Consider the following 25,530-nt stretch of genomic DNA (forward strand, 5'->3'; position numbering starts at 1 on the left):
GCCCAAGATAATGCTTCCTGGCTAATTATTTTTTAACAGTTTTAATTTTCACGCTGTCGATGAGACTGGGTACAAAATTCTGCCTAATATGTTGCAAAGAATCAATGCAGTGCAAAGTTTCATCATCTGAAACGTTTTTCACTAGAATACTAGGCAAGAATTAATTAAAGGCTTTTCGCTAACTAAATCGCTACGTCACTCTTAATCTTTTGCCGTTATCAGAGAAATATTGTTTTTTCGAGTCTATATACTTTTCATTTTAATTAACAAGCTCACTAACTACTTCGAATTCTCCACAATTTACTGTCACCTGTGTTTCAACATATGATACAAATTTTTAATATGAGTATAAAAATTTTCAGAAGCGTCTGTATTTTCTCTGTCAATAAATAATTCAGATCTCATTTGTCTAATGTTATTCCTGAGTTCTACTTTGTTTGATTTTCTTTCCCCTGCTTTGAATGTAAGTTCGAATTTTTTAGACTTTTCTCAAGATGACTATTATTGGTTGAAAACAATTTTGGATATTTTTCAGTGGTTTCATCACTTAATTGTTCCATGAGTTCTAAACATTCTTCCCGTTTTAACATTGACTATTGAGTGGATTAAAATTATTCCTCGCTTTGTTTCTTGCTCTCAATATCTGATAGTCTAATTTTCACAATCATATTTTCTAAGTGACATCATATTTATCTTACTCTTTCAACTATTTCTTTCTCGTGTTTAATTGTAAACACTAATTCTCTCACGTTCAGAAAATATTCACGTTCTTCTACCTCTGACTCTATAATTTTGGTTCCATTTTCACCAACAAAGTTCGCTTTACACAAGCAAATTAAAGAAAGAAAAAGTGATTATAGACGCTGTACCTCTAAATTTGTAATTGTACTTATCTTCACACGTTAGTTCATTATTACTTTCGTAAACTTTCTCAGTACATGAATTTTATCGTTATAGTTCCAGCAAATTCAGTTTTTAAAGGCTATCTATAAGAAGACAGTAGTGAGGGGTTCTCTGCTGCAGATGGGTGGAGATGCAGGCTATGTTGCAACCAACTTGTCGCTAAACCTTTTGTTAATAATCATAAACTAATGTGCAGTAGCGTGTCTCCAGCACACAAACAGCAGGCGGCTGGTGATGGCCTTTAGGCCAAGTGCGCTAACGTGGGCATGCTACGGCAGACTTTCCTTCAGGATGGGAGTGTAGAGCTTTTGCTGCCTCTGCACTGTAAGGGGAGGCTGCTGGCTGCGTCAGGACGGTGGTTTGAGTTAGCTGAGTGATTACCAGTGAACAAGGATAGGCAGACTCGCCCAGTGGTACTGCTCAATTTGTTCAATACGGACTCCATAGGCTATGGGTCATCGACACCGACCTGGTCGGATCTCACTACATTTTTCGGACTATGGGACAGCAGTGGTGCGGTGGCTGCCAGAAGTGCAGGTAGTAATTTAGCAGTTGTCGTTCGCATCTCAGAGGTGACGACGGCACCTGGGTCATAAGTGTGGCGTCGACTGGTATAGGCTGAGCACCATTATGTCACTCAGTTATACCATTGATGACGGACTGGTTCTGCAGATTTTAAATACCTCTTTCGGAAGGCAACAAGTATGGAAGAAGCCACGCTTCTGCGCTTCAGTTACAAGTGTCACCATGCAGAAAGAGGCTGACGCAAAAGTCGCCAAACAGAGAAAGCTTGCTGCATTGGCAGGTCGTTGTCCACAGCTGCCGGCAGAGATGGCGGCCTGGTTACGACTCTGAACTGTGGCAAAATTTTATGGCGTCACCTTCCCTCCCTCCTTAGACAAATCTGATCCACCGGATTGCTGTTCAGGACTCTTGCTGCAACAGAGACAATGATTTATATATTATTGTTACTACATTTTACATTCTACTGTAAAAATACGGAGGAAATGTTCCTCGTGTAACTTTTCACCACTGTGTGACTTTCCTTCCCTTTTTTGTTTTACACTCTATAAGCAGTCTGACCTCTACTATCTTCAAGCATTAATGTTTTAGGTCCTTTTTTTAGCTTCATTACTTTACTTCAGTCACTGAGGTTGAGTCACTGCTGCTGACGTGGCTACTATAGACCTACAAGTTAAAGTTACGTAAGGGTGGTATTTGCACAACTCTGCCTGTGAGTTCACAGTACGCGGTTCTTATTATTATCAGAATTGTGCAGGTAGCTGACGTGCAAGTTCCAATTCTGAAGAGTCAGTAGCTATGTTCGGTCCTAAGATTCCTCCCATGATCGAGAATGTTTTCCATCTTTAAGTGACTATTTTGTGTGGCTATCATCTCATCTGGAGAAGCAAGAATGGTCGAGTGTAGTGTGTCATTTAACTAAGTTAGGTTTTGGTTGGGGAGGATCTGGAACAGCAGGTCTGCGGGTAGATTAACGAGTAGTTGGTGTTTAATATTGTGGTTCCAGTGGTGGTAGTGGGTAGCAGGAAAGAAAGTCCTAAAATATAGCATGATCTACCGTTTATCTACAACACTTGCCCCTGAAGTTCTACTCGCTGTGTGAAATGACCTTGTTCATACCAAGTGCAAATGACTACTAACGGTTTTGATATTGAGGATAGCCAATGTGACTTCGTGTTTTGAAGGAATTCGGCTCCACTTGTAATAAGCTTCCTGGGGCACATGGTCACAGGCTTCTCGGAGCAAATCAGAGTGTACTCACATAATTCACTGTGTGTATCCGTGTTGTGGGGCACACAGGGAATTTTCCAGTTCAGTACTGCTGTGGAGCGTAGGGTCTGTGACAGTGTTTCGTCTGCCGGTAAGTATACAAATTTCTGCAGATTTTCCAATGCTACTGGAGAGTCTTTACATATTAATGGTATCTTTACCCAAACCCTCGACCTGGTCTCTTCTTCTGTACTGGTGACACCGGCCACAGTGGTAAAAGTTCTTCCTCTACTGCCGTTAACAACTCGTGCTGGCAACTCTGCACGATAATTATATAGCCCTTCTGCAAGGTGTCCCGAAGGTAAGAGAAACGGGGTCACATGGGCAGCATGGAGGAGCGCATCCTGCAGTTCTGTAGTCTCCATGGATTTGTTGGCGATCCTTTCAGCAAAACCATATATAAGTATGGTGATAGTCAGCTTTATCCAGATGGCCCCTGAAGATACACAAGTAGTGGCTCACTGTGTCTGCTGATTTCTAATGGCCAAACAGCCCGAGGAACATCATACGTGTCTCTTGTTTTCATATTCCCCTTCGCCTTCCATTCGATGTTATGAGCTTCAGGCGGTAAGGAGCTAGGTTGGAGCGGTAAGATGCTGGTTCCCAGTCTAAAGTCAGGCACTTGATTAAATTCAAATAAGATGAAGTACTACGTCAAATAAATGGAAGAATCGTGAAGTGAAATCAAAGCAGGCTTAGAAAATTTAAAAGGATTCAGAAACACACTCTTGACGGTTGCTTCAAAATTTGCACTAGCCTTGTAGTCAAAGAAATATCATAACATAGTAACCAATAACAAAACATTTGCTAGTTGAATGGCTTAATGAAAAATGCGGAGGCTCTACGTTTTGGCAGCAACAGCTTCTTCAGACCTAACAGCGGACAACAAGAGCTTATTCTCATTTGGGTTTTCAGGTAACTTCTCCAAGACAATTATTCAAAAAATCTGAAATCCATTAAACGCTACAGTGCTCTGTACAAGAGACAATTTTGAGTTACAATTCAAATGGTGGACCAAAAAATATACCTTTTGTCACACAAGCTACCACGCTGTGGAACCAATTCGGGCGCTCTCTCGGTTTCGTACCACTTAAGTAATCAAACAACAACCCATAGGGTGTGGTCTGCCTTTGAGCATTTAAAGCAACTTGGACGTATTCTTAACATACAGCACAGTAATTACCAAACTACTTAAAATACAATGGTACACAGGTATAAAAACGAAAGGAACAACTTAACACCAAACTGTGTAACATCTAAGGCTGTTTTTCAAGAGTTTAGGCTGTGCAGGTACATTCTGTTCTACCTCATTCTCGTATTTTCTCTATTCACTCCCATTGCCCCTTTTGGAAGACCTGCTGGTGAACGCGGTAGTGATATTGAACACCCTGAAAAGGACGAATTCTTCCTGCATGTACCACTGTGCTTCAGGTCAGAAGTTGTAGTTTTATCTTAACTGGAGGGATCTTCTCGACTGCCTGATAACGTCCTTGGTGATATGAAATGAACTTTTCGGCCCGTAAGGGTTAAATAATATTACATACTGTCATACATGTTACTGAGGCAATTTTACCTCTCTGTTGTGGACGTCCTTCAGTTATTCTACAGACTTTTTATTCATCTTGTTAACGTGGTAGTAACGGCCTTACCACAGTGGATACGCCGGTTCCCGTCAGATCACCGAAGTTAAGCGCTGTCAGGCGTGGCAGGCACTTGGATGGGTGACCACCCGGGCGCCATGTGCTGTTGCCATTTTTCGTGGCGCATTCAGCCTCGTGATGCCAATTGAGGAGCTACTCGGCCGAATAGTAGCAGCTCCAGTCAAAAAAAAAAACATCATAACTACCGGCAGAGCGTTGTGGTGACCGCATGCCTACCCCCCCCCCCCCCCCAATCCACGTCCTCACTGAGGATGACATGGCGGTAGGATGGTCCCGATGGACCACTTGTTGCCTGAAGACGGAGTGCTTTTTATCTGGTGTCAGACACGTTTCTAACATTATAGTATAATTTCAAATGGACTATATATATTCTCCTGGGGTAGGTTCAGATAATTTGAAAGAGGAGGGCACATTTTGGTCAAACGCACGTTATGTAGTGATATGCCCATATGTAAGTGGATCTTCAGTATATGTAGCACTACTACATATGGTAGTAGAGGGTTCCAAGCATTGTGGGTACTATTTACAAATTAACTTTGCATTTTTCCTAACATTCGGTCCTATCGCTTTTTAAGGATGTGGTGTACTAGTTTGTAACTTCTTAATGTATAATACTCGGCACAGTTTCTTCAATAACTCGGACATAATGTTAATTCCTTGTTAGGTTTTTACACTTTCTCGTGTTTCAAATTTCGGTGTCCACTGGTTAACCATAGTCTCTACCACTCATTCTGCCTGTTGATTTGGTATGATGATCACGTGCAAAAAATGTGAGAATTGGTCGACTGTAGTCAACACATGTCTATTTCCATCTGGCGCTAGGGCAGAGAGACTTAAAATGTCCATACTGATCGTTTGTAATTTACATTGAGACGCTACAGAGCCCCCAATGGGAAGGATAATTATATTTGTAAACTTGCCTGTCACCATTTTATTTTTTCTTGCTTCTCGGTGTCAGTTTCTTTTAAGATTTGATGTTAGGCACATCTTTGGTACCAGTCTTTGACTACATAGGGAAGGGTGAAGTAAGGGGTATCTCTAGATGCGCACAAACATATGACTGATATCACAGACAAATCATGGCACAACTGAATCATGTACAATACAGAACAGTTCATATTTAAGCTTAATGTAGTTACGTCAATAAAAGAAGTGACTCTGTTTTTGGATAAAAGTGAAATCAATGCAAACAGTTATTTATATGTATTGACATAAGAAGTACAGTTCGGCAGTTTGGAATGAAATGACACCATAATACCTATTATACGTTTCAGTAGTTTTTATTAATTTGGTGAAAATAATATGAATGGCGTGAGTTTGGAATAAGCTTCCTGGATTATCTTTTTATCCCCCATCCGAACGTGACCTATGTAGAAACAGGGTAAGGCCAAAGACAGGGCCTTCAAACTCATGCTTTGTTGAAGTATGATTTACAAAGAGTTTTTCATCGAGGGTTGATATGACTTTTTTGCATATACGCGTACTACTAGTCAGGACTATATAAATAAGCTGTACACAAAATAATGTCATTGATACGTATCACAGACAGTATTGATTGATACAAATTTTATTTGTGTATATACTATTCGTGTGGACATGCATATTTTAAGAATTTTCTGCCATGAGCCTTAGTCAAATAAAATTATTCTTTCTTCTGGAAGGTGGAGCTCCTCGTAAACCAGCTGCGTGTGCGGTTAAACATCTCTATTAAGAAAGGATCCTCGGTGGAAATCTTAAGCCCAGTATCTTGAAAATTCCATCCAGGAGCATATTTGTGTTATTGACACTGCCTCTATCCCTACCCACAATCAGCATTTTTCGGCTTAATGTGATTTCTCGTAGTGTCCTTGTTCAGAAATGGTTGGAAAGTTATTAATTTCTTCCACCGTTGACTCCGTAGGACAAGTCTTTCAATTCTAATTTTGTGACCTCTCCTGGGATGATCTTGCCAACTACTTACATTCTGATAAGCTGAATTATACTGGTTATCTTGCCAATGTTGTCAGATTGGTGTGACTCAGGCCGACTGCTGTTTGTACCATTATCTCCTTTCTGCGTAATTGTTGTGGAGTGGAATTAATTCTAGTTACTTCGTGTTAGTGCAGATCGCAACCTGCAGCGATAGTGATGTAACATAGCAGTTTAAATTCGGAATATTGTTTTTGGGAACGCCACGTATATTTTGAGCGCGAGTCAATGTGTCTTAAAAATACGTAGCGTGACTTAATCTCAATACGCAGGCAAAAAGTTATTTATTATTAATGGAAATGTTACGCTCACTTTCAATGAATGACAACGTAATGCAACCTGCAACTAACCCAGCGATAATATAGAGCATTAAATGATTTCTTTTCTCAGCAAATTAATCTTATGTTACACAAATAGAAAGAATGGTACAAACACTTGCGTATTTTTTGAAATAATTGCAATTGACGTCAATATTACTATTACCTTAAAAAATTTCACAGTGAGGGAGAGGTATTTTTGAAAGGAAACATGAGATACTTTCAGTTAATAAAGCTTATACAGACAGCTAGTTATACATACAACGATCCATAGGAGAGAGAGAGAACAAGCGAAAAACAGAGATCAAACGGAGGTGCGCAACATGGCTCTTGTGCATATATACGAGTATTACACTTGAAGTTCCATGCTTTCATGGAACGTATTGAAATATAATTTTCTTTGCGATTAATGTTTGACACAGAATGTTATCAGACTCGACAAAATGACTTATAATATTACAGGCATTATTTTCTCTTTTTACAATTTATTCATATCAGTCATAAATCGCGTCATACATTAGATAGGCTTCCAGGTGACGCCATATGTTGCATGCCTCATCAGACAAACTGCTTGCACATCACGATGGAAATTGCGTTTGCCATTTGGACCATCTGTTTTATGTACCATGCCGTCCCTATAATGAAACACATTACTAGTTCCTGGTGTAGCCTCTGCTTGTATAATATCAGTGGAATGCAAAACTAAAATGAATTCCTCCAGGTGAGTTTCTGGGACATCAATCAGATTTTCCCTTAATTCAATAGGACACTTAGCTTAAGCATCAGTAAAATGTCTCGGTTTGAGATTGACTTGTCTCAGTACTTGGTTTGATTAACATATTTTTTTGAACTGTTTCCTGAAATTTCCTTGCTTCAGGTTCTACTGCTACGGATTAAATACTCCTTCTGAAGTCTCTTCCGAATGTCCCTGGACCAGTATTTTGCAAAGAAATCACGTTGAAAATCTTCGTAACTATTGAAAAATTCTGCTGTTTCAGTGCCCCAAAGATTAGCTAAATCTTGCAAAAACCGCGTAACAAATCATGTCATTTGTAATTTGGCCCCAAGTATGGCAATATACATTACCATTCACCAACTCTTTTTCAAACGGAAATTCTGTCATGACACTAATCACTGCCTATTTAAATTTACTTGTTTTTATTTTATCTAACTCATGTTGTTCGCTAGCCTTTCCTACCCACTCAACGGTGTACCCAGGATCTAGTCTGGAGGGAGAGGAGGAGGTGGGCAGTTCATATTAGTCTCAAGGCACACGAGGAGAAGGAACAAAAGGCGGTATTTCTCAATAACTAAAACAGAAAACCAGTGGAAAATTGCTCTTAATAATTACTGTAAACATAACAATGCACTTGCATAACAACAAATTTTTTAAATTTAATGTTAATCTTGTTGAATTTGCCGCAGATTTGTCAGTTACTTTCTTTTCTAACATCTCGCAGTTTCCTTTCACGTAACTTCGGTGTATGCTCTTCAGGCACAACCCAGTACGCCTTTCTTCTCTCATACAGATTCTGAGCCCAGTCTTTACTCTTCGAAGCGTACAGAAGGATGTCTCCTCAGTCACCGTTGCGCGTGGTATATTGAGCAAATTTCGTAGTGCTTATCTCATACTAAGGAAAAAGGTATTGTTCTCGTTAGCTTCAAGTTTTTTTTTCTCCATACATTGTACCATAGGTTCCGTTCTGCGACAGAGTCATCCAAACCACAATTATTTACAACAGTTCTTGATTTTTATGAAATTCTGTTACACTAGTGTCGCTCATATTCAAGGGATGTAGCTTATTTAGAGCAAACGTTGGAATATTTTCTGGTGAAAATCGAGTATTTAACGATGAAAAGAGTGATTCGATGTATGGTATTACCAGTGAACGTCGCCAGTATTCGCTGTCAGTTTCCGATCGCGGATTGTTTCAAAATTTTTGCTTACAAGCAAAGCATGAAACAGTAATTTCTATTTACAGTTCCTCTGCAGTGCCTTGAGCTTTTCTAAGTACTTTTCTAAGTACTTAGTTTCCTTTCGGTCCCTCATCACGATCATGTTTATAGACTTAGATTGCATCACATTAGCCACTGGTTCCAAAATTGCCGAGTATTTGGCTGTTGTTTGCAAAGTTACGAGGAACACTGGTTTCGTAATGGCTGAATGCAACTGATGCACAAATTTCCTAGTTGCATAATTTCCCTCCGTGGACAATTTTTCTAGAGGTCTCACAACCTCTGGGAAATGTTAAGAAAATAGTGTGATAGATTTACATTGTTGAACAGCCATTGAAGCCAAATCCTGCGCGGTCTTCTGCTGGAAGATTATTACTGATCAGGAAAACGTCAATTGCTTCGGCGATTGATGAGGCATCATACAGATTTATCAATTCCTTTTGTATTTTAGCTAATGTGTAAACAGCAATGCAATGACAATTTTCCAGATGACTCCTTAACTTGTTGTCGTCAGAATCAATTCTTAAGTTCAATAAATCTAATAAAACACTTTCATCTGCCCTTTTTCCTCTAGGGGGCATATCATGTGTTCCACAAAAAACCATACAAGAAAGAATTGATGACAATATTTGCCTGTTTTCATAGATCACATTTTGCTGCAGGTTATGCATTTGAATGTACCTGTCCAAGAAAATTTTTGCTGCAGCTGATGCTGTTAAGTGAAGCAGGGCTTTAACATTTTTCCGACAGTCTTCATGCATATTCTTGAATTTTGTCTGCAGCTCGCGCTCTAGTGGCAAGCATTGTTTCCTCTGGATCACGGGGTACCGGGTTCGATTCCCAGCTGGGTTTGGGATTTTCTCTGCACGGGGACTGGGTGTTTGTGTTGTCCTCGTCATTTCAGCTTCATCATCATTCGTGACAGTGGCTAGATTGGACTGTGAAAAAAATTGGATTGCGTAAAAATTAGAACTTTGTATGGGCGCAGCTGTGCGCCCCACAAACCAAACATCATCATCTTGAATTTTGTGAATGGTCTAATTACTAATGATCCCATAATGCTTCTAACAGTGCCAGTGAGAGAGGAAACAAAACACAGTGCTTGCATAGGGCATCTTTCAGTAGCTTGGAATATACGAGCCACGGTGCGTATTGTTCTAACCCAGTATGATTACATTTTCTTTGCAAATGCCTCGCATCACTTTCAGAGTCATAAATCCTTGAAGTGATCCAAGGATTTAATAAGAGCTCTTTCTTCTTACCTAATTATCCCAATATATCACCCGAGATCATTTTCATTGCAGTCTCTTTTAATTGCAATTTCCGAGTCGTCTTTGAACATATAAGGAACTTGGGATACTGTCTGAGAATTATGGACAGGTACTGCTACAGTTACAGATATTGCTGTTGAACCTGAGTGTTCCTAAGTGCCACCTTTAGGTGTCGATCGTGACACTTCATTTTTGTTATGATCGTCATCGCTTCCGCTGCCACTATTTCGACTCCTTTTCTTTACATGAGCAGAAATAGAGAAATGTTATTTATTTCCAACTATTTAGCTATACAAAGAAAACAGAGTTAATATGAATGGAAGATAAATAGTTGAATGTAAGGTCTGCCAGTTATGCAAAACACCGTTTTTTCAAAGTTCCTAAAAATGTTTCAGCACCTCTCTGCCATCATCAGTGGGTTTCTGTTTTAATTAATCTTTAATGTGAACATTTTTAATAAATGATTACAAAATTACGGAAATATTTAGTTAAAACTACTATTTGTTTCTGTTACTATTAGTTAATACCCTCACAGCTAAAAAGTCTACCCCCCCCCCTTCCTCCGTTTCCATGATAAATGAATACACTATACTCTGAAAAGACTCACCATTTTACACAATAAAGGTTGTAAAAGACAACACAAACAGCTAAGAAGAATACAGAGCACACACACACATACATAAAATGTAAACAGAATTCAAATTTGGCACCGAACTCACTGGTGAACAAATGAAAACAGACTGGGCTGGGAAACACAACAACCACGATTGCAGTGTGTTTTGGTGAAGTGTAAAGCGATTTTTACGACAAAATTTCTGAAAATATGTGTTCTATTTACATGTGCTTCTCAACACCTTATCAGGATGCTGAGAAAAAAGGGCTTGCCACACAAAAACGTAAGTAAAAACTAAATTACGTTTCCTGAATTACGTTTGTAGCGTAAAATGACAGGTTAACGCCCAACAAAATTTCTCATCAACATCGTTTGGTTGCAGATGAGAAGCTGCCAGTAGGAAATAATATGCAAGTGGCCCTGCAAAACCACGCGAACGGAATGTAAGATATTAACTAACAGAAAAAAATAGTTGTTTGAACTAGATACTTCCGTAATTTTTAATGATTTAGTAAAAATGTTCACATTACAGATTAAATAATGCAGACACTCAGTGACGATGGTACATAGGTGCTGAAACATGTTTGGGACCCGGCCGGGGTGGCCGAGCGGTTCTAGGCGCTACAGTCTGGAACCGTGCGACCGCTACGTCGCAGGTTCGAATCCTGCCTCGGACATGGATGTGTGTGATGTCCTTAGGCTAGTTAGGTTTAAGTAGTTCTAAGTTCTAGGGGACTGATGACCTCAGATGTTAAGTCCCATAGTGCTCAGAGCCATTTGAACCATTTGAACTTTGAAGAAACGGTGACTTGCATAACTGGCGGACCATACATCCAAAAATTTTAGCTGCAGACACGAAAATACAAGACCTGCAAGTCCAAACGAGGAAGATAAATAGATTTCTCTGAAGTATAATAAGTTTCAAGTGCCAAGTAACTATATTATTTCTTCCATCAGTTCCAGACCCGTAAGAAATTGTTATTATAGTTTGTGAACTTGTTAATTTATCTGAGTCATTTGAACTAATACGGTTGATTTTGATAAATTCAGCAGAAAGTAGATAGGATTTGTAATTGAGGCAACAATCAATTTATGTGTGGGACTAATTTCCTGTTGTGATTCTCTCAGTACATTTCAATCACATTTCATTAATTGTTATTTGTTGCAGGGTTCAGCACAGGTGTTCCAGTATAAATAGCATCAGTTTCCAAAGAAAGTGTTATAAGCCATCCATCTACTTTTCCTAATATGTCTGTAATAATCTTTTTGAAGATCTGTAAATGCTAACTTAGTTGCAACGAAACCGGTTGCCTGCAATAAAGATTTCTATAGCGATTTCTGCTTAGAAGTTCTTCTTCTCCTAGGGGATCACTACACATCGCCCATTTCAGCTCAACATGAGTAAACTAAAAAGAGGACGAGAGCTGCAAGAGTCACCGTAGAACTAAATGTGCCTTCGCGATCCCTGTCTGCACCAAAACAATGCCATGGGAGCTTCATATGCAGGGAATTGCAAGGCGTGATGAAATTCCGAAACCACCTATCAGGGATGCATATCTCCGTAACAGCATACCTTGTCTATGGAGCAATGGAGGAAAGTAATTTGATCAGATGTGTCGTGATCACACTATTTTAATCCACTGTCCGAGTTTACGTAGGAAGAGTGAAATATGGCGGGTGTTCCGTGATGATTTGGGAGCAATATCGTGTTGTTCCGTCGGCCCCACGGTTACTCTGCAAGGTTGCGTTACAGTTAAGTATTGCATGACCACGTAGTGTGACCAGGTCCATCCGGTGGTATAATATACTACTGGCCATTAAAATTGTTACACCAAGAAGAAATGCAGATGATAAACGGGTATTCATTGGAGAAATAAATTATACTAGAACTGACATTTGATTACATTTTCACGAAATTTTGGTGCATAGATCCTGAGAAATCAGTACCCAAAACAACCACCTCAGGCCGTAATAACGGCCTTAATACGCCTTGGCATTGAGTCAATCAGAGCTTGGTCGGCGTGTACAGGTACAGCTGCCCATGCAGCTTCTATTCGATACCACAGTTCATCAAGAGTAGTGACTGGCGTATTGTGACGAGCCAGTTGCTCGGCCACCATAGACCAGACGTTTACAATTGGTGAGAGATCTGGAGAATGTGCTGGCCAGGGCAACAGTCGAACATTTTCTGCATCCAGAAAGGCCCGTACAGGACCTGCAACATGCGGTCGTGCATTATCCTCTTGAAACTTAGGGTTTCGCAGGGATCGAATGAAGGCTAGAGCCACGAGTCGTAACACATCTGAAATGTAGCCTCCACTGTTCAAAGTGCCGTCAATGCGAACAAGAGGTGACCGAGACGTGTAACCAATGGCACCTCATACCAACACGCCAGGTGATACGCCCGTATGGCGATGACGAATACATGCTTCCAATGTGCGTTCAGCGCGATTTCGCCAAACACGGATGCGACCATCATTGTGCTGCAAACAGAATCTGGATTCATCCGAAAAAATGACGTTCTTCCATTCGTGTACAAAGGTTCGTCGTTGAGTACACCATCGCAGGCGCTCCTGTCTGTGATGCAGCGTCAAGGGTAACCGCAGCCATTGCCTCCGAGCTGATAGTCCATGCTGCTGCAAACGTCGTCGAACTGTTTGTGCAGATGGTTGTTGTCTTGCAAACGTCCCCATCTGTTGACTCAGGGATCGAGACGTGGCTGTACGATCCGGTAGAGCCATGCGCAGAAGATGCCTGTCATCACGACTCTTAGTGATACGAGGCCGTTAGAATCCAGCACGGCGTTCCGCATTACTCTCCTGAACCCGCCGATTCCGTATTCTGCTAACAGTCGTTGGATCTCGACCAACGCAAGCAGCAATGTCACGGTACGATAAACCGCAATCGCGATAGGCTACAATCCGACCTTTATCAAAGTCGGAAACGTGATGGTACGCATTTCGTCTCCTTGCACGAGGCATCACAACAACTTTTCACCAGGCAACGCCGGTCAACTGCTGTTTGTGCATGAGAAAGCGGTTGGAAACTTTCCTCATGTCAGGACTTTGTAGGTGTCACCACTGGTACCAACCTTGTGTGAATGCTCTGAAAAGCTAATCATTTGCATATCACAGCATCTTCCTCCTGTCGGTAAAATGTCGCGTCTGTAGTACGCCATCTTCGTGGTGTAGGAATTTTAATGGCCAGTAGTGTATTTGTTCCCCAGTGGTAATGCAGTGTCGCAAGGCGCCAGGGCAGCTGTTCACACAGCTCGCAAAGTCCCGGAATAGTTCTCTGAGTACGAGGATGAATTATGGCATCTGCCCTGACTGCCATAGTCACCATGTATAGTTTGGAACCGCGCTGCTGCTACGGTCGCAGATTAGAATCCTGCCTCGGGCATGGATGTGTGTGATGTCCTTAGGTTAGTTAGGTTTAAGTAGTTCTCAGTCTAGAGCCATTTGAACCATCACCAGGTATATATACGACTGAACCCTCGTGATCTGCGTGGAAGGAATGGGTTCATGATCGCTATCCACCCCCGTCATCATTATCTGAACTTGCCACTATTAAGCAAGAATTTTGATATGAGATTCCTGAAACACCGTACAGGATTAGTATTTATCCATTCAGAGACATATGGAAAATGTTATGAGCGTCAGCTGGTTTTCTACGCCGTATTAGGCATAACACTGCTTCATATTTTTGGTGTTTCCATATTTTTCTCCTATCATCTGTGGGCGGGGCTATGGGTAAAAGTTTATTTTGTCTGTTCTTTAACTTTGCACGTTGTTGTCGCGTGCGATTTTTGGATACCACAACGTTTTACAAGGGTCCGAAAACTATTAGCTTGAGCTGCGAGAGCGCTATGGATGTATAGTCCTAAAGCGTCGACTGCACACCTACCAGCGCAGCGCCGCGAGACGGCGTCAAGAAGGCGCTGCCCTATGCACCAATGAAAGAGCGGGCAGCGCAACACCTCCAGGGAGACAAGTGTTCAGCGCCCCCTGTCAACGCTGATTTAACCAGCCGACCATTGCTGGTCTGCCCGGTTGGGTCGCAGACTTCGAGAGCATCAGTACTGAGTAATACGTATACTTACCCTACGTAATAGCGTGTTAAGTACATGCATGTAGGAGGCACAGGAAACACAACAATCAAGAGAAGCTAAATTTCTTTTCTATTTAGAAATAAAGTTTTCTGTTAATTAGTAAGTGTTTAGTACAGATTTTTTTGGGTTCTCAACTTTCTCCTTCCTCGTTCTTGCTGACTCCCACAGGAGCTGACACAAAAATGGGGAACGTGTTTTTCAATTATCGTCAGTCCACAGGTTTACAATTCAGCTCGCCGAAAGTGATATCAAAATTATGCAGTGGAGTCAGGAACCACCACCATGTACATGTCTACTGTCATTAAAGAGATCAGCATATTCTGATAAGAGTTCACACGCACAAGTAATAAGTATGAAAATGTTTTAACTTTGTCCCATCGTTCTCAGCACTCGAAACAGGTCAGAGACTATTTCTACTCTTTGTTCCCAATCATTGTAAAGTTAACTGGTCGTCTTAAAAGTAGAGATTAGTCTCGGACACTTAACCGCAGTGTTTTCTACTATATAGCGGGCAGTACACAAAACAGAACCAGGAGAACAAAGCACGGGATTTCCAGATAAATCGTTAATCCAATTAAATTCGCTTTTACACAGTTTCGCAAGATATGAGCGACATGTCATTCGACCGGAACACAAAAATGCCAGTCATCTTCAACGCTATCCTAGGCTTATGCGGCCACTGTTGCGAGACTAAATCACGGCACATTCTGTAGTGGAGCGTAGCCCGTTTCCGTATGACTGACAACGATCGAATAACCTCCCGGGTGTAGACACCTCGTTCTTTATGTATACTCGGTGCTTCCAGCTTTGGCAGCAGGGCCCATCCAGTACCTTTCACGACTACAAAATTGTTTATATCGCTGTTGGCTGAAGACTAACAATGATCCCATTTTTTCTGTACGTAAATCCGTACTTTATTTATGTTCAAATAATTCCTTAGACCAATAATTGTTAAATTTTAAACTCGATAATTTTCAAACAAAACCTAGAATAGATAAGGCCTCTGAACTGTTTCTGTTTTAAATTCTGTAGCTTCGTAAAATTGCAGTTTCACACTTGCTACAGCTTCGTTATTACGTATAATAAATATTGTGCCGCAGCCGTGGTTTTGTATCTTAATAACAAAAAGTGGTTTAATCTAACTCGTTTGACAAATTTGAGGTACGATTTTTTTCCTTTTTAATACGAGGGTCACTCCAAAAGAAATGCACACCATTTTTTAAAAAAAATCTGTCTTTTATTCTACATGTTTCAAAGTTTTACAGTGTGTAGATACATCCTTTAGGAATAATATTTTCATTTCTCCACATAATTTCTATCCCTCTCAACTACCTTACGCCATCTTGGAACCAGCACCTGTATACCGCCGGCCGGTGTGGCCGAGAGGTTCTAGGCGCTTCAGTCTGGATCCGCGCGACCGCTACGGTCGCAGGTTCGAATCCTGCCACGGGCATGGATGTGTGTGATGTCCTTAGGTTAGTTAGGTTTAAGTAGTTCTAAGTTCTAGGGGCCTGATGACCTCAGATGTTAAGTCCCATAGTGCTCACAAGGGAACCTCCCCATCGCACACCCCTCAGATTTAGTTATAAGTTGGCGCAGTGGATAGGCCTTGATAAACTGAACACAGATCAACTGAGAAAACAGGAAGAAGTTGTGTGGAACTGTGAAAAAATGAGCAAAATATACAAACCGAGTAGTCCGTGGGCTACATAAGCAACATAATGGAGAACAGCAACGTGGGAGCGCCGTGGTCCCGTGGTAGCGTGAGCAGCTGCAGAACGAAAGGTCCCTGGTTCAAGTCTTCCCTCGACTGAAAATTTTACTTCCTTTATTTTTGCATAGTTATTATCTGTCCGTTCGTTCATTGACATCTCTGTTCACTGTAATAAGTTTAGTCTCTGTGTTTTGCAACCGCATCGCAAAATGGTGCGATTAGTGGACGAAAGGACGTGCCTCTCCAATGGGAACAGAAAACATTTGATCGCAAGCTCATAGGTCAACCGATTCCTCCACAGGAAAACACATCTGATATATTCTATACGACACTGGTGACGGCATGTGCGTCACATGACAGGAATATGTTGTCGACCCACCTAACTTGTACACTTGGCGAATGGGTAAAAAGATTCTTCTACCTTGCCCGATTTAGGTTTTCTTGTGGATGTGATAATCACTCCCAAAAAAGTGATTAAAACATAAGAGTTTGTCACATAAACTGAAATTAAAAAATTAAACTTTCCACTTTTTTTTTTTTTTTTTACTGCAGCGCCTTTTTTTTTTTAATAAATATACTGGTTTCTCCTTCCAGTAAACAAAAATGAGTCTCCTTCGTCTTGTTGGCGAAGAAGCAATCTTTTGGAACAAAAAAGTTTCTCAAAGCCAAAATCAAATTTCTTTTTACTTTAAGAACAAATTGTGAGGAATAAATAAGGAAAAGTTTTTTTTTTAAAGAAAACAAAGACTCCGATTATACTGGTTTCTCTTTCCAGTAAACAAAAATGAGTCTCCTTCGTCTTGTTGGCGAAGAAGCAATCCTTTGGAACAAAAAAATTTTTTTTTTTCAAAGCCAAAATCAAATTTCTTTTTCCTTTAAGAACAAACTATGAGGAAGAAATAAGGAAAAGCTTTTTAAGTCGTCATGCGACTTGTAGTTAAAGTCTAGTTCTTACAGGAGCTCCTGAAGTGTATCCGCCTACAACATGCCAGCTCGTCCAAACGTGTCTTCTCATGGCGTAGGCGTGTGTTCTGGGTAGCAGATCTATTCAGTTCGGTTCGTTTTATACAGTTTTCAGCTTCTCAGGGCTTGGACGTTCCAGCTACTAGGTGGGTCATCGAAAGTGCTCCGTAAGAAATTAGAAAAATATTGTTTATAGCGTGGGTTGCGTATCAGGACGCAGTGACGTTCGTTGAGATAAGTCCAATATCCTATCGTAGACTTGTCGCCTGAAGTAAAAAGATAGCGGATCGTGTGGCCACAGATCCAATTCACAGAGTTAGTTTTGGCGGAGGGGTAGAAAGTCTTATCGGGGTACAAAAGCATGTGGACGTCGATCTGAGCCGGTGTCTGGCGAGTAAGAAACGCCAAAATTCGCCGCGCAAGTGTCCAGACGTCTAGCGCTGTGCCACAGTGGAACCGGTGGACATCCGTGTCATCCACGCCACAGTGGGTGCAGACGGATGAATCGGCGAGATGGATGCGGTGCAGACGATCTCGGTTAACTTGTTTGCCATTCACGGTGATGTACCACGCTGATTGAACGTCTGATTCGAGAAAACGCGCATGGATCGCCTTCCATATGTGTCGCCACACGTACTGTGGATACTTACGTTCGATGGGGTTGGACGGGCGGCACTGTTGTAACAATTCAGAGACTGTTTTCGTAAGGTACAAACGTGGAAGTGGTAAGGACCGGTAGATATAACTGAACTCCAGGAAAAATCGTTGGATGTAATAAAAGGGGGTTGGAATGGTCGATATCAGTACTGGGGCGGACAAGGAGGCCGGTGCAAAGTTGTGAAGCAGGAGGCTAGTAAGGCTCTGCGGGCAACGATGCCAAAGTTTGAGTTGGGAGCTGACGTATAGTGCCTTGACACGAGTCGGCACGTGGATGAGTCCCACCCCGCCCCGATCTCGTGGCAGTGCAAGGGATTCATACTGCACCTTGAATAACATCCCCGAGCTGACGAAGGAGCCGAAAGCCATCAACAGTCGTCGCGCCAGGAGATTTGGGATTGGTAGTACTTGAGCCACGTGTGGTATACGGGAAGCATGATACATGTTCACGTATTGCGCGCGTTGGATAACGTCGAGAGCTCGTAGCCGGTGATCTGCGAGATTTGCTCTGATTGTCTGTAGCAAGCGTCTACCATTGATAGCCGCTGAGCGGCGCAGGTCTGCTGTGAAATCAAGTCCAAGACACCGTATGGTGGCGGCGACACTAAGGGGGGCAGCGCATCTCTCCGGCAAGCCCTCACCAATGAGCAGGACCTTGGATTTTGACACACTGAGGCAGCTCCCCGACGCTTCGCCGTAAGTCGCCACCCATGTCAGTGCTGCTCGTACTTCATCTTCACTGCGCAGATATAGTACTATGTCGTCTGCGTAGGCTGTACAACAAAAACGGTGGCCTTGCACAGCCATGCCTTCCAAACGTTGGCGCATGCCCTGGAGCAGGGGTTCCAAGGCGAAAGCATACAAAATCGTGGAAAGAGGGCATCCTTGCCGTACAGATCGTGCGATGACCAGGGACGGTGTAAGACGACCATTGTACATGATTTTAGAGGTTGCATTACTCAAAAGGCGCATAACCACTGTTACAAAACCGCCAGGAAAACCCATATGCTGAAGAACTGTCCGTAAATAGAAGTGGTCAACACGGTCGAAAGCCTGGCTAAAGTCCAGTGAAGCCAAGGCGCCAGGGAGACGCTGATGATGCGCTAATGCTATCATGTCTCTGTAACGGCAAAGGGCCGTACGGATGTTGTTGTCGCCTCCTAGGGAAGTCTGGTCGCAGGATGTGACGTAACGTGCGACCTTCTTGAGTCGCGATGCCAGTAGCCGTGTGAATATTTTCTGTCGCTGTTGAGCAAAGTAATTGGTCGATAGTCCTGGACCCTCGATAACCCGCGCGGTTTATGTACGGGGATAATAATTCCTTCTAGAAAGGCGCTCGGGACCACTGTCCTCGGTGACATCAGCTCTTGTGCGATTGCCGTCCACGTGGAAGCCAACAAATACTGAAAACTTTTATAAAATTCAATGGGTATACCGTCAGGTCCAGGAGACCTGTTATCGGAACCCGCCTTGATAGCATCAACCACTTCATCTGTGGTTACGTCGTCTTGGAGGTCATGCACAGCATCCTCCGGAAGAGTGTTCGTAGTGAGCTGAGCGACTTCTGTGATCAGTGCTGCAGAATGCGGTACGGCTGCGTATAGCCCGGCAAAATGAGCATGGAGAGCACGACCGATGCTTTGTTGGGTGTCGTGCCGGCGCCCTTCCACATCAGTGAGGACTTGGATCAGAGCTCGTCGTCGTCGTTGTCTTTCCTGAAGGAGGTGGTACATCGACGGACGTTCTTGAGGGATTCGATTAGAAGCTCGAGAACGGACTACAGTGCCTTCCAAGTTACGCCGCATGATCAAGGAGATCTGTGCCTTCGTGCGATGGACCATCGATTGCCGGGCTGGCGAGAAAGGCATCGTCGCACAGTCACGTAGAATGGTGTAGTAGAAGTGCAGGGTATTAGTTTGCCACGCCTTTAATTCCTTCCCAAAATTCATCAGAGTCTTCCTGAGGGTCGGCTTTTCACAGGAGAGCCACCATGATAAGGTGGAGTCATAGGCTTCTCGACGATGGTGGCAGCGTGTCCACGCTTCTTCGACCATACGGCGACAGTCTGAGGAGGTCAGGTGAGCGACATTGAGTTTCCATAGACCACGACTATGCCACACTTGCTGTCGGGCGAGAGTGACATCACAGAGGTATGCATAATGGTCTGAAAAGGCCAAGGGCCAGACTTCCGCATGACGTGTGCCATCAGCAAGGGAGCGGGTAACGTAGATGCGATCTATGCGGCTTGACGAGTGAGAGGTGTAGAATGTATAGCCCGGTTGAATTCCGTGGAGCTTCTTCCATGTGTCAACAAGTCGGAGACGGTCGATGACCACCGAGAGAGATGCACAAGGGGAATGTCGCGGGAGTTGGTCCGCGGGCTCTTGTGTCGAGTTAAAATCCCCACCGAGTACCAAATCGTCCTGCGGACCGGTGAAGAGGGGTGTGACACTTTCGGCAAAAAAAGTTTGTCGGTCATGACGGCGGCCAGTGCCGGACGGAGCGTAGATATTAATAATACGCACGCCGAACAGTGTGAGGGCCATACCTCGCGCAGTGGGGAGGTAGATGACGTCCTCTGCAGGGAGTCCGTCGCGTAGCAGGATGGCGACGCCGCTACCGGTATCGGATGCGGGGGAAACATGGGCGTTGTATCCGGTGGGAACTAGGAAGTCAGCCACAAACACCTCTTGTAAGAGTGCTATATCCACATCCGCAGAGTAAATAGTGTCTCTGAACATGGCCAGTTTATGGGGGGCACGAATGGTGGCAAGATTCATCGTGGCGATACGATATTGCTGCGTGCGGCCATCCTCAGTATGTGCAGAACGTGCGGTAGATGTAGCCGGCAGGTGGAGACCCGCCGGTGGTCCCGCCGTGGTGATAATTACTGGCGGGGCGCCAGCCCCAGTGTCGCCGAGGTGGACTCCTGTGCAGACACGCTGGCAGTCTGTTCTTCTTCAACGTCATCGGTCCAGGAAGCTGACGACGTGGACATGTGATGGTCACGTACTTCCGGAACGGGTGTTGTGGATTCCGCAACATGAGTGGCAGGGGGACCGCCGTCATCATTCGTTGACAACGGCGAGGACACGTCCCTGGCTGGGAGAGTAGGCGTCACAGGAGGGGCTCCTGTTGCTGCCACATCGCGTGACTGGACGCAATGTGGGAGATCACCGTCAGACATCAGGTCGACATCTCGTGGGGCCGTCTGAGAAAGGGCGTCATCGGAAGGCGTTCGTCGTCGTTTCCTGTGTTTGCGAGGCGACCGCTGTTTTCTGATGTGGCCTTCTGAATCAGAATGTGGTCGCCCGTCGTCTGACGCCGAACCCGTCTGGACAAAAGCAGACGTCGGCACGACACCGAGGTCGACGTCCATGGTTCCAACAGGAACATCGGTTTCGGTCTGCAAACCAGACGGTCCTGAAGCGAGCACTGGAGTTGACGCCGTGCTTGTGTCCTCGGCGCGTTGTGCTGCGGGGAGTGGCGTTGACGATGCTGCTGGCGCAATCGAGATTGGTACGACGGGGTCCTGTGAAACCTTGGCGTAGGTGATGGGTAAGGACGTGACCGTCGAAGCCTGGGTCTCTTCACGTAACGGCGTCTGTATTAAACGGCGGTGTAAGCATTCGGAACGTACATGTCCCTCCTGGCCACATCCTGCGCACGTTCGTGGCTGTCCATCATACATGACGATGGCCCTCACACCGCCAATCAGCAGGTACGATGGGACATGTTTCGTCAGCTCAATTTTTATTTGCCTGACGCCATTTAATACGGGGTAGGTCGTAAATGTTTGCCACTTCTCCGCGACGTGACCCAAGACGGTTCCATATGGTTGGAAAGCGGCAATGACCACATCCTGAGGCACCTCGAACGGGAGTTCAAACACCCGCAATGTCCGGAGACCGAATCCAGCATGGGCGACTGTCACAGCACCCATATGTCCATCAGAGTGTTTAAATTTTAGTCCGGTGGCATGACGGTGAATTATGTCATTGCAAATTTCCTCCGTCGACATCTTGATGTAGACAACACTTCCAGTGATGGAAAAATGTATGCCGATTACCTCCTGGGGGTTCAAACGTAGATCCTCACGTATGAACTGTTCGACTTCGAAAGCTCTGGGTCGTGGATGTTCGGCCTGAAACGTTACTTTGATCGTTGCACGGCGGTACGAGTGCGCCATGGTGTACGTTAGTACTGGACTCGATAGATACAAACACCGCGACGCGGAAGTAAACACCGCCAAGAGCGGAGCGTCACACGGCGCGCGGAGCAGCTCCGCACGCTAGCACGGCTGCGAGCCGACTGATACTCGATGGAAGATTTGAACCACAGACCTTTCATTCCGCAGCTGCTCACGTTACCACGAGACCACAGCGTTCCGGCTTTCCCATTGTCCTTAATGTTGCCTATCTTCCTTTGAACTACTCAGTTTGTATATTTTGCTTATTTTTTCACAGTTCCACACAACTTCTTCCTGTTTTTTCAATTGATCTGTGTTCAGTTTTTTAAGGCCTATCCACTGTGCCAACTTATAACTAAATCTGAGGGGGTGTGATGGGGAGGTTCCCTTGTCAGAGGAACTTGAATCTGTATACCCGCACGTAAAATTCTGGACCAACCTGTTGGAGCCACTGTTTGGCAGCGTGCACAAGGGAATCATCATCTTCTAACCTTGTTCCAGGAAGAGAGTCTTTCAGTTTCCCAAAGAAGTGATAGTCACATGACTGTATGATAGTCAGCACTGTAAGGCGGGTGTTTCAGTGTTGTCCATCCGAGTTTTGTGATCGCTTACATGGTTTTTTGGCTGACATGTGGCCGTGCGTTGCCGGGCAACAGCAAAACACCCTGCTTTTGCCGATGTGCTCGAACACGACACAGTCGAGCTTGAAGTTTCTTCAGTGTCAAATAGTTCAAATGGCTCTGAGCACTATGGGACTTAACATCTGAGGTCATCAGTCCCCTAGAACTTAGAACTACTTAAACCTAGCTAACCTAAGGACATCACACACATCCATGCCCGAGGCAGGATTCGAACCTGCGACCGTAACGGTCGCGCGGTTCCAGACTGTAGCGCCTAGAACCGCTCGGCCACCATGGCCGGCTTCTTCAGTGTCATCACATATGCATCAGAATTTATGGTGGTTTCACTTGGCATGATGTCCACAAGCAAGAGTCCTTCGGAATCGTAAAATACGGTAGCCATAGCTTTTCGAGCAGAAGGTGTGGTTTTGAATTTTTTTTCTTTTCTTGGGTGAATTTGCATGATGCCACTCCATTGATTGCCTCTTCGTCTCTGGTGAAAAATGATGGAGCCATTTTTCATCATCTGTCACAATCCTACCAAGAAATTCATCTCCACCATTCTCGTACTGTTCCAAAAGTTCGCTGCATACCGTTTTTCTTGTTTCTTTGTGAGCCACTGTCAACATCCTGGGAACCCACCTGACACAAACCTTTCTTAACGGCAACACAATCAGTATTCTGCAAACACTTGCTTCCCCTATCCCAAGGTAGCGTGATAATTCGTTCACTGTGATGAGTCTGTCAGCAATCACCAATTCGTTAACTCCCTGCACATTGTCTGGAGTGTGTGCAGTACGAGGTCTGCAGTTGCGAGGACAATCTTCAATATTGCCGTGCCCGCTTTCATCACGTAACCTGCTTACCCACCGACTAACTGTACTGCGATGGACAGCAGCGTCTCCATACACCTTTTTCAATCTCTTGTGGATGTTTCCCATTGTCTCGTTTTCAAAGCACAGGAATTCTATGACAGAACGTTGTTTCTGACGAACGTCATTTTTTTTTCCTTTGTTGCATTTCGATTCCCCCTGAAGGGGGCGGGCTGGCAGCAGGTTATTACGCTGCTCTACAGCCTACAGACCTTTTTTTAAACGTAACGAGAAGTTAAGAAACAATAAAAGGAGGCGATAAAACGTGGACTTAAATTGTAAGAAAATTGTGGAAAGTTAAAACATAAAGCAAAGGGTTGGCAAAGCGAATAAAATACACAGAATGCAGACAGGTAACATAATAGACAGACAATTAAAAAACATGGCGACAGTCTGGTTTCTGTTAGCAAGAGATATAAAATCACACCCAGCGACAGTAGATGGCCGTTCGCAACACTTCGGAAAAGACACATCACTGAACACTCACTGTAAACACCACACTGAAATGCTGGCACAAAGAGGATACACCATAGCCTAGGGCAGATGGGGCGGGGGGGGGGGGGGTGGACTTGGCCAGATGAGGGGGAAAACAAGGAAGGAGGAGAGGAAAAACGAAAGGGGGGGGGGAACCAAAGGAGGGAGAAGACTCAAAAGGGGAGAGGGGCAGAGCAGACGAGAGAGGGAATGGGAAAAGGCAGAGGGGGGAATGCAAAAGGACTCGGGGGAGAGAAGGGGGGCAGAAGAGGGTAGGTGGGGAAAAAAGAGGATGGAAGGGGGGGAGAGTGAGCCCAAGAAAAGGATGCAGGAAAGGAGGGGGGGTGAGGACCAGGGTTGATAGGAGGGATAAATGGAGGGAGAGAGGGCATCATCCGGGAGGGGGAGTTGATGAACGTCAAGTATAGCAGCCATCTTGAAGACATGGGGTGACGAAACCACTCACGGGAACAGGTTGAACTAAGTTTGAAAACAAGCGGGAAGGGTGTACCTACAGACTGTAAGACTTCAATACAGAATGAAAACCGTATTTCTACAAAAATAGTGTGCATTTCTTCTAGAGTGACCCTCGTATTTCAAAAAGTAGAAATCTTTTACCGTAATGTAAACGTTCTCAGACTGGTCAACAGAGCAGAGAATGCTCCAGATATGTTTCAGTACGTGAGGTGTTGCTTCAGACAGAGGGCCCCTGCCTCGCGTCGTTAACGGGCAGGACGCAGCGGTCGGCCAGTTCCCCCACCAGGCGCTCGTCGTCATCGGCCAGCGCTCCGTGTGCGGCGGGTCGCTCATCTCCAAGGCTTCAGTCCTCACCGCCGCGCACTGCACCATCGCGTGAGTTGCAACAGCCGCTAGGAGGCGACTTGTATCAGGTTTCCCAAAAGTAACACACGAGTGGCGTTCAGTAAGTAAAGCAGCTATTTTTCTCGGGCAGTTTCTGTTGAAAAAATTAGGAATTTCTTGTGGGATATTGTGGAATACTTCCGCTTCATCCCCTGTAGTTTCATAAAGTTCCGATAGGTGGCGGTGCTTTACGTAGCCTTCAAAATGGAGTCTGTAACGAGGTGCATTCCAAGAAGACAGCCGAGTTTCTTTGGGCGGAAAGTCATGGCATTACAGATATTACACTACTGGCCATTAAAATTGCTACACCAAGAAGAAATGCAGATGATAAACGGGTATTCATTGGACAAATATATTAAACTAGAACTGACATGTGATTACATTTTCACGCAATTTGGGTGCTTCGATCCTGAGAAATCAGTACCCAGAACAACCACCTCTGGCCGTAATAACGGCCTTGATACGCCTGGGCATTGAGTCAAACAGAATTTGGATGGCGTGTACAGGTACAGCTGCCCATGCAGCTACAACACGATACCACAGTTCATCATCAGTAGTGATTGGCGTATTGTGACGAGCCAGTTGCTCG

The 25,530-nt window shown here is 44.1% G+C and overlaps 1 protein-coding gene and 1 pseudogene across 1 annotated transcript in view; both read left to right on the plus strand.

Moving 5' to 3' along the window:
• LOC124712137 (vitamin K-dependent protein C-like) overlaps positions 1-25,530 on the plus strand; it is an 82,474-nt gene that overhangs the window by 27,517 nt on the left and 29,427 nt on the right. Inside the window, exon 2 of the mRNA XM_047242436.1 lies at positions 24,779-24,932. Coding sequence (XP_047098392.1) covers positions 24,779-24,932 — 154 coding nt within the window. The remainder of the gene's footprint in view (positions 1-24,778; positions 24,933-25,530) is intronic.
• On the plus strand, positions 4,330-4,446 carry LOC124712928 (annotated as a pseudogene).

The sequence above is a fragment of the Schistocerca piceifrons genome, chromosome 8 (genome assembly GCF_021461385.2).
Source record: "Schistocerca piceifrons isolate TAMUIC-IGC-003096 chromosome 8, iqSchPice1.1, whole genome shotgun sequence".
NCBI classification, from domain to species: domain Eukaryota; kingdom Metazoa; phylum Arthropoda; class Insecta; order Orthoptera; family Acrididae; genus Schistocerca; species Schistocerca piceifrons.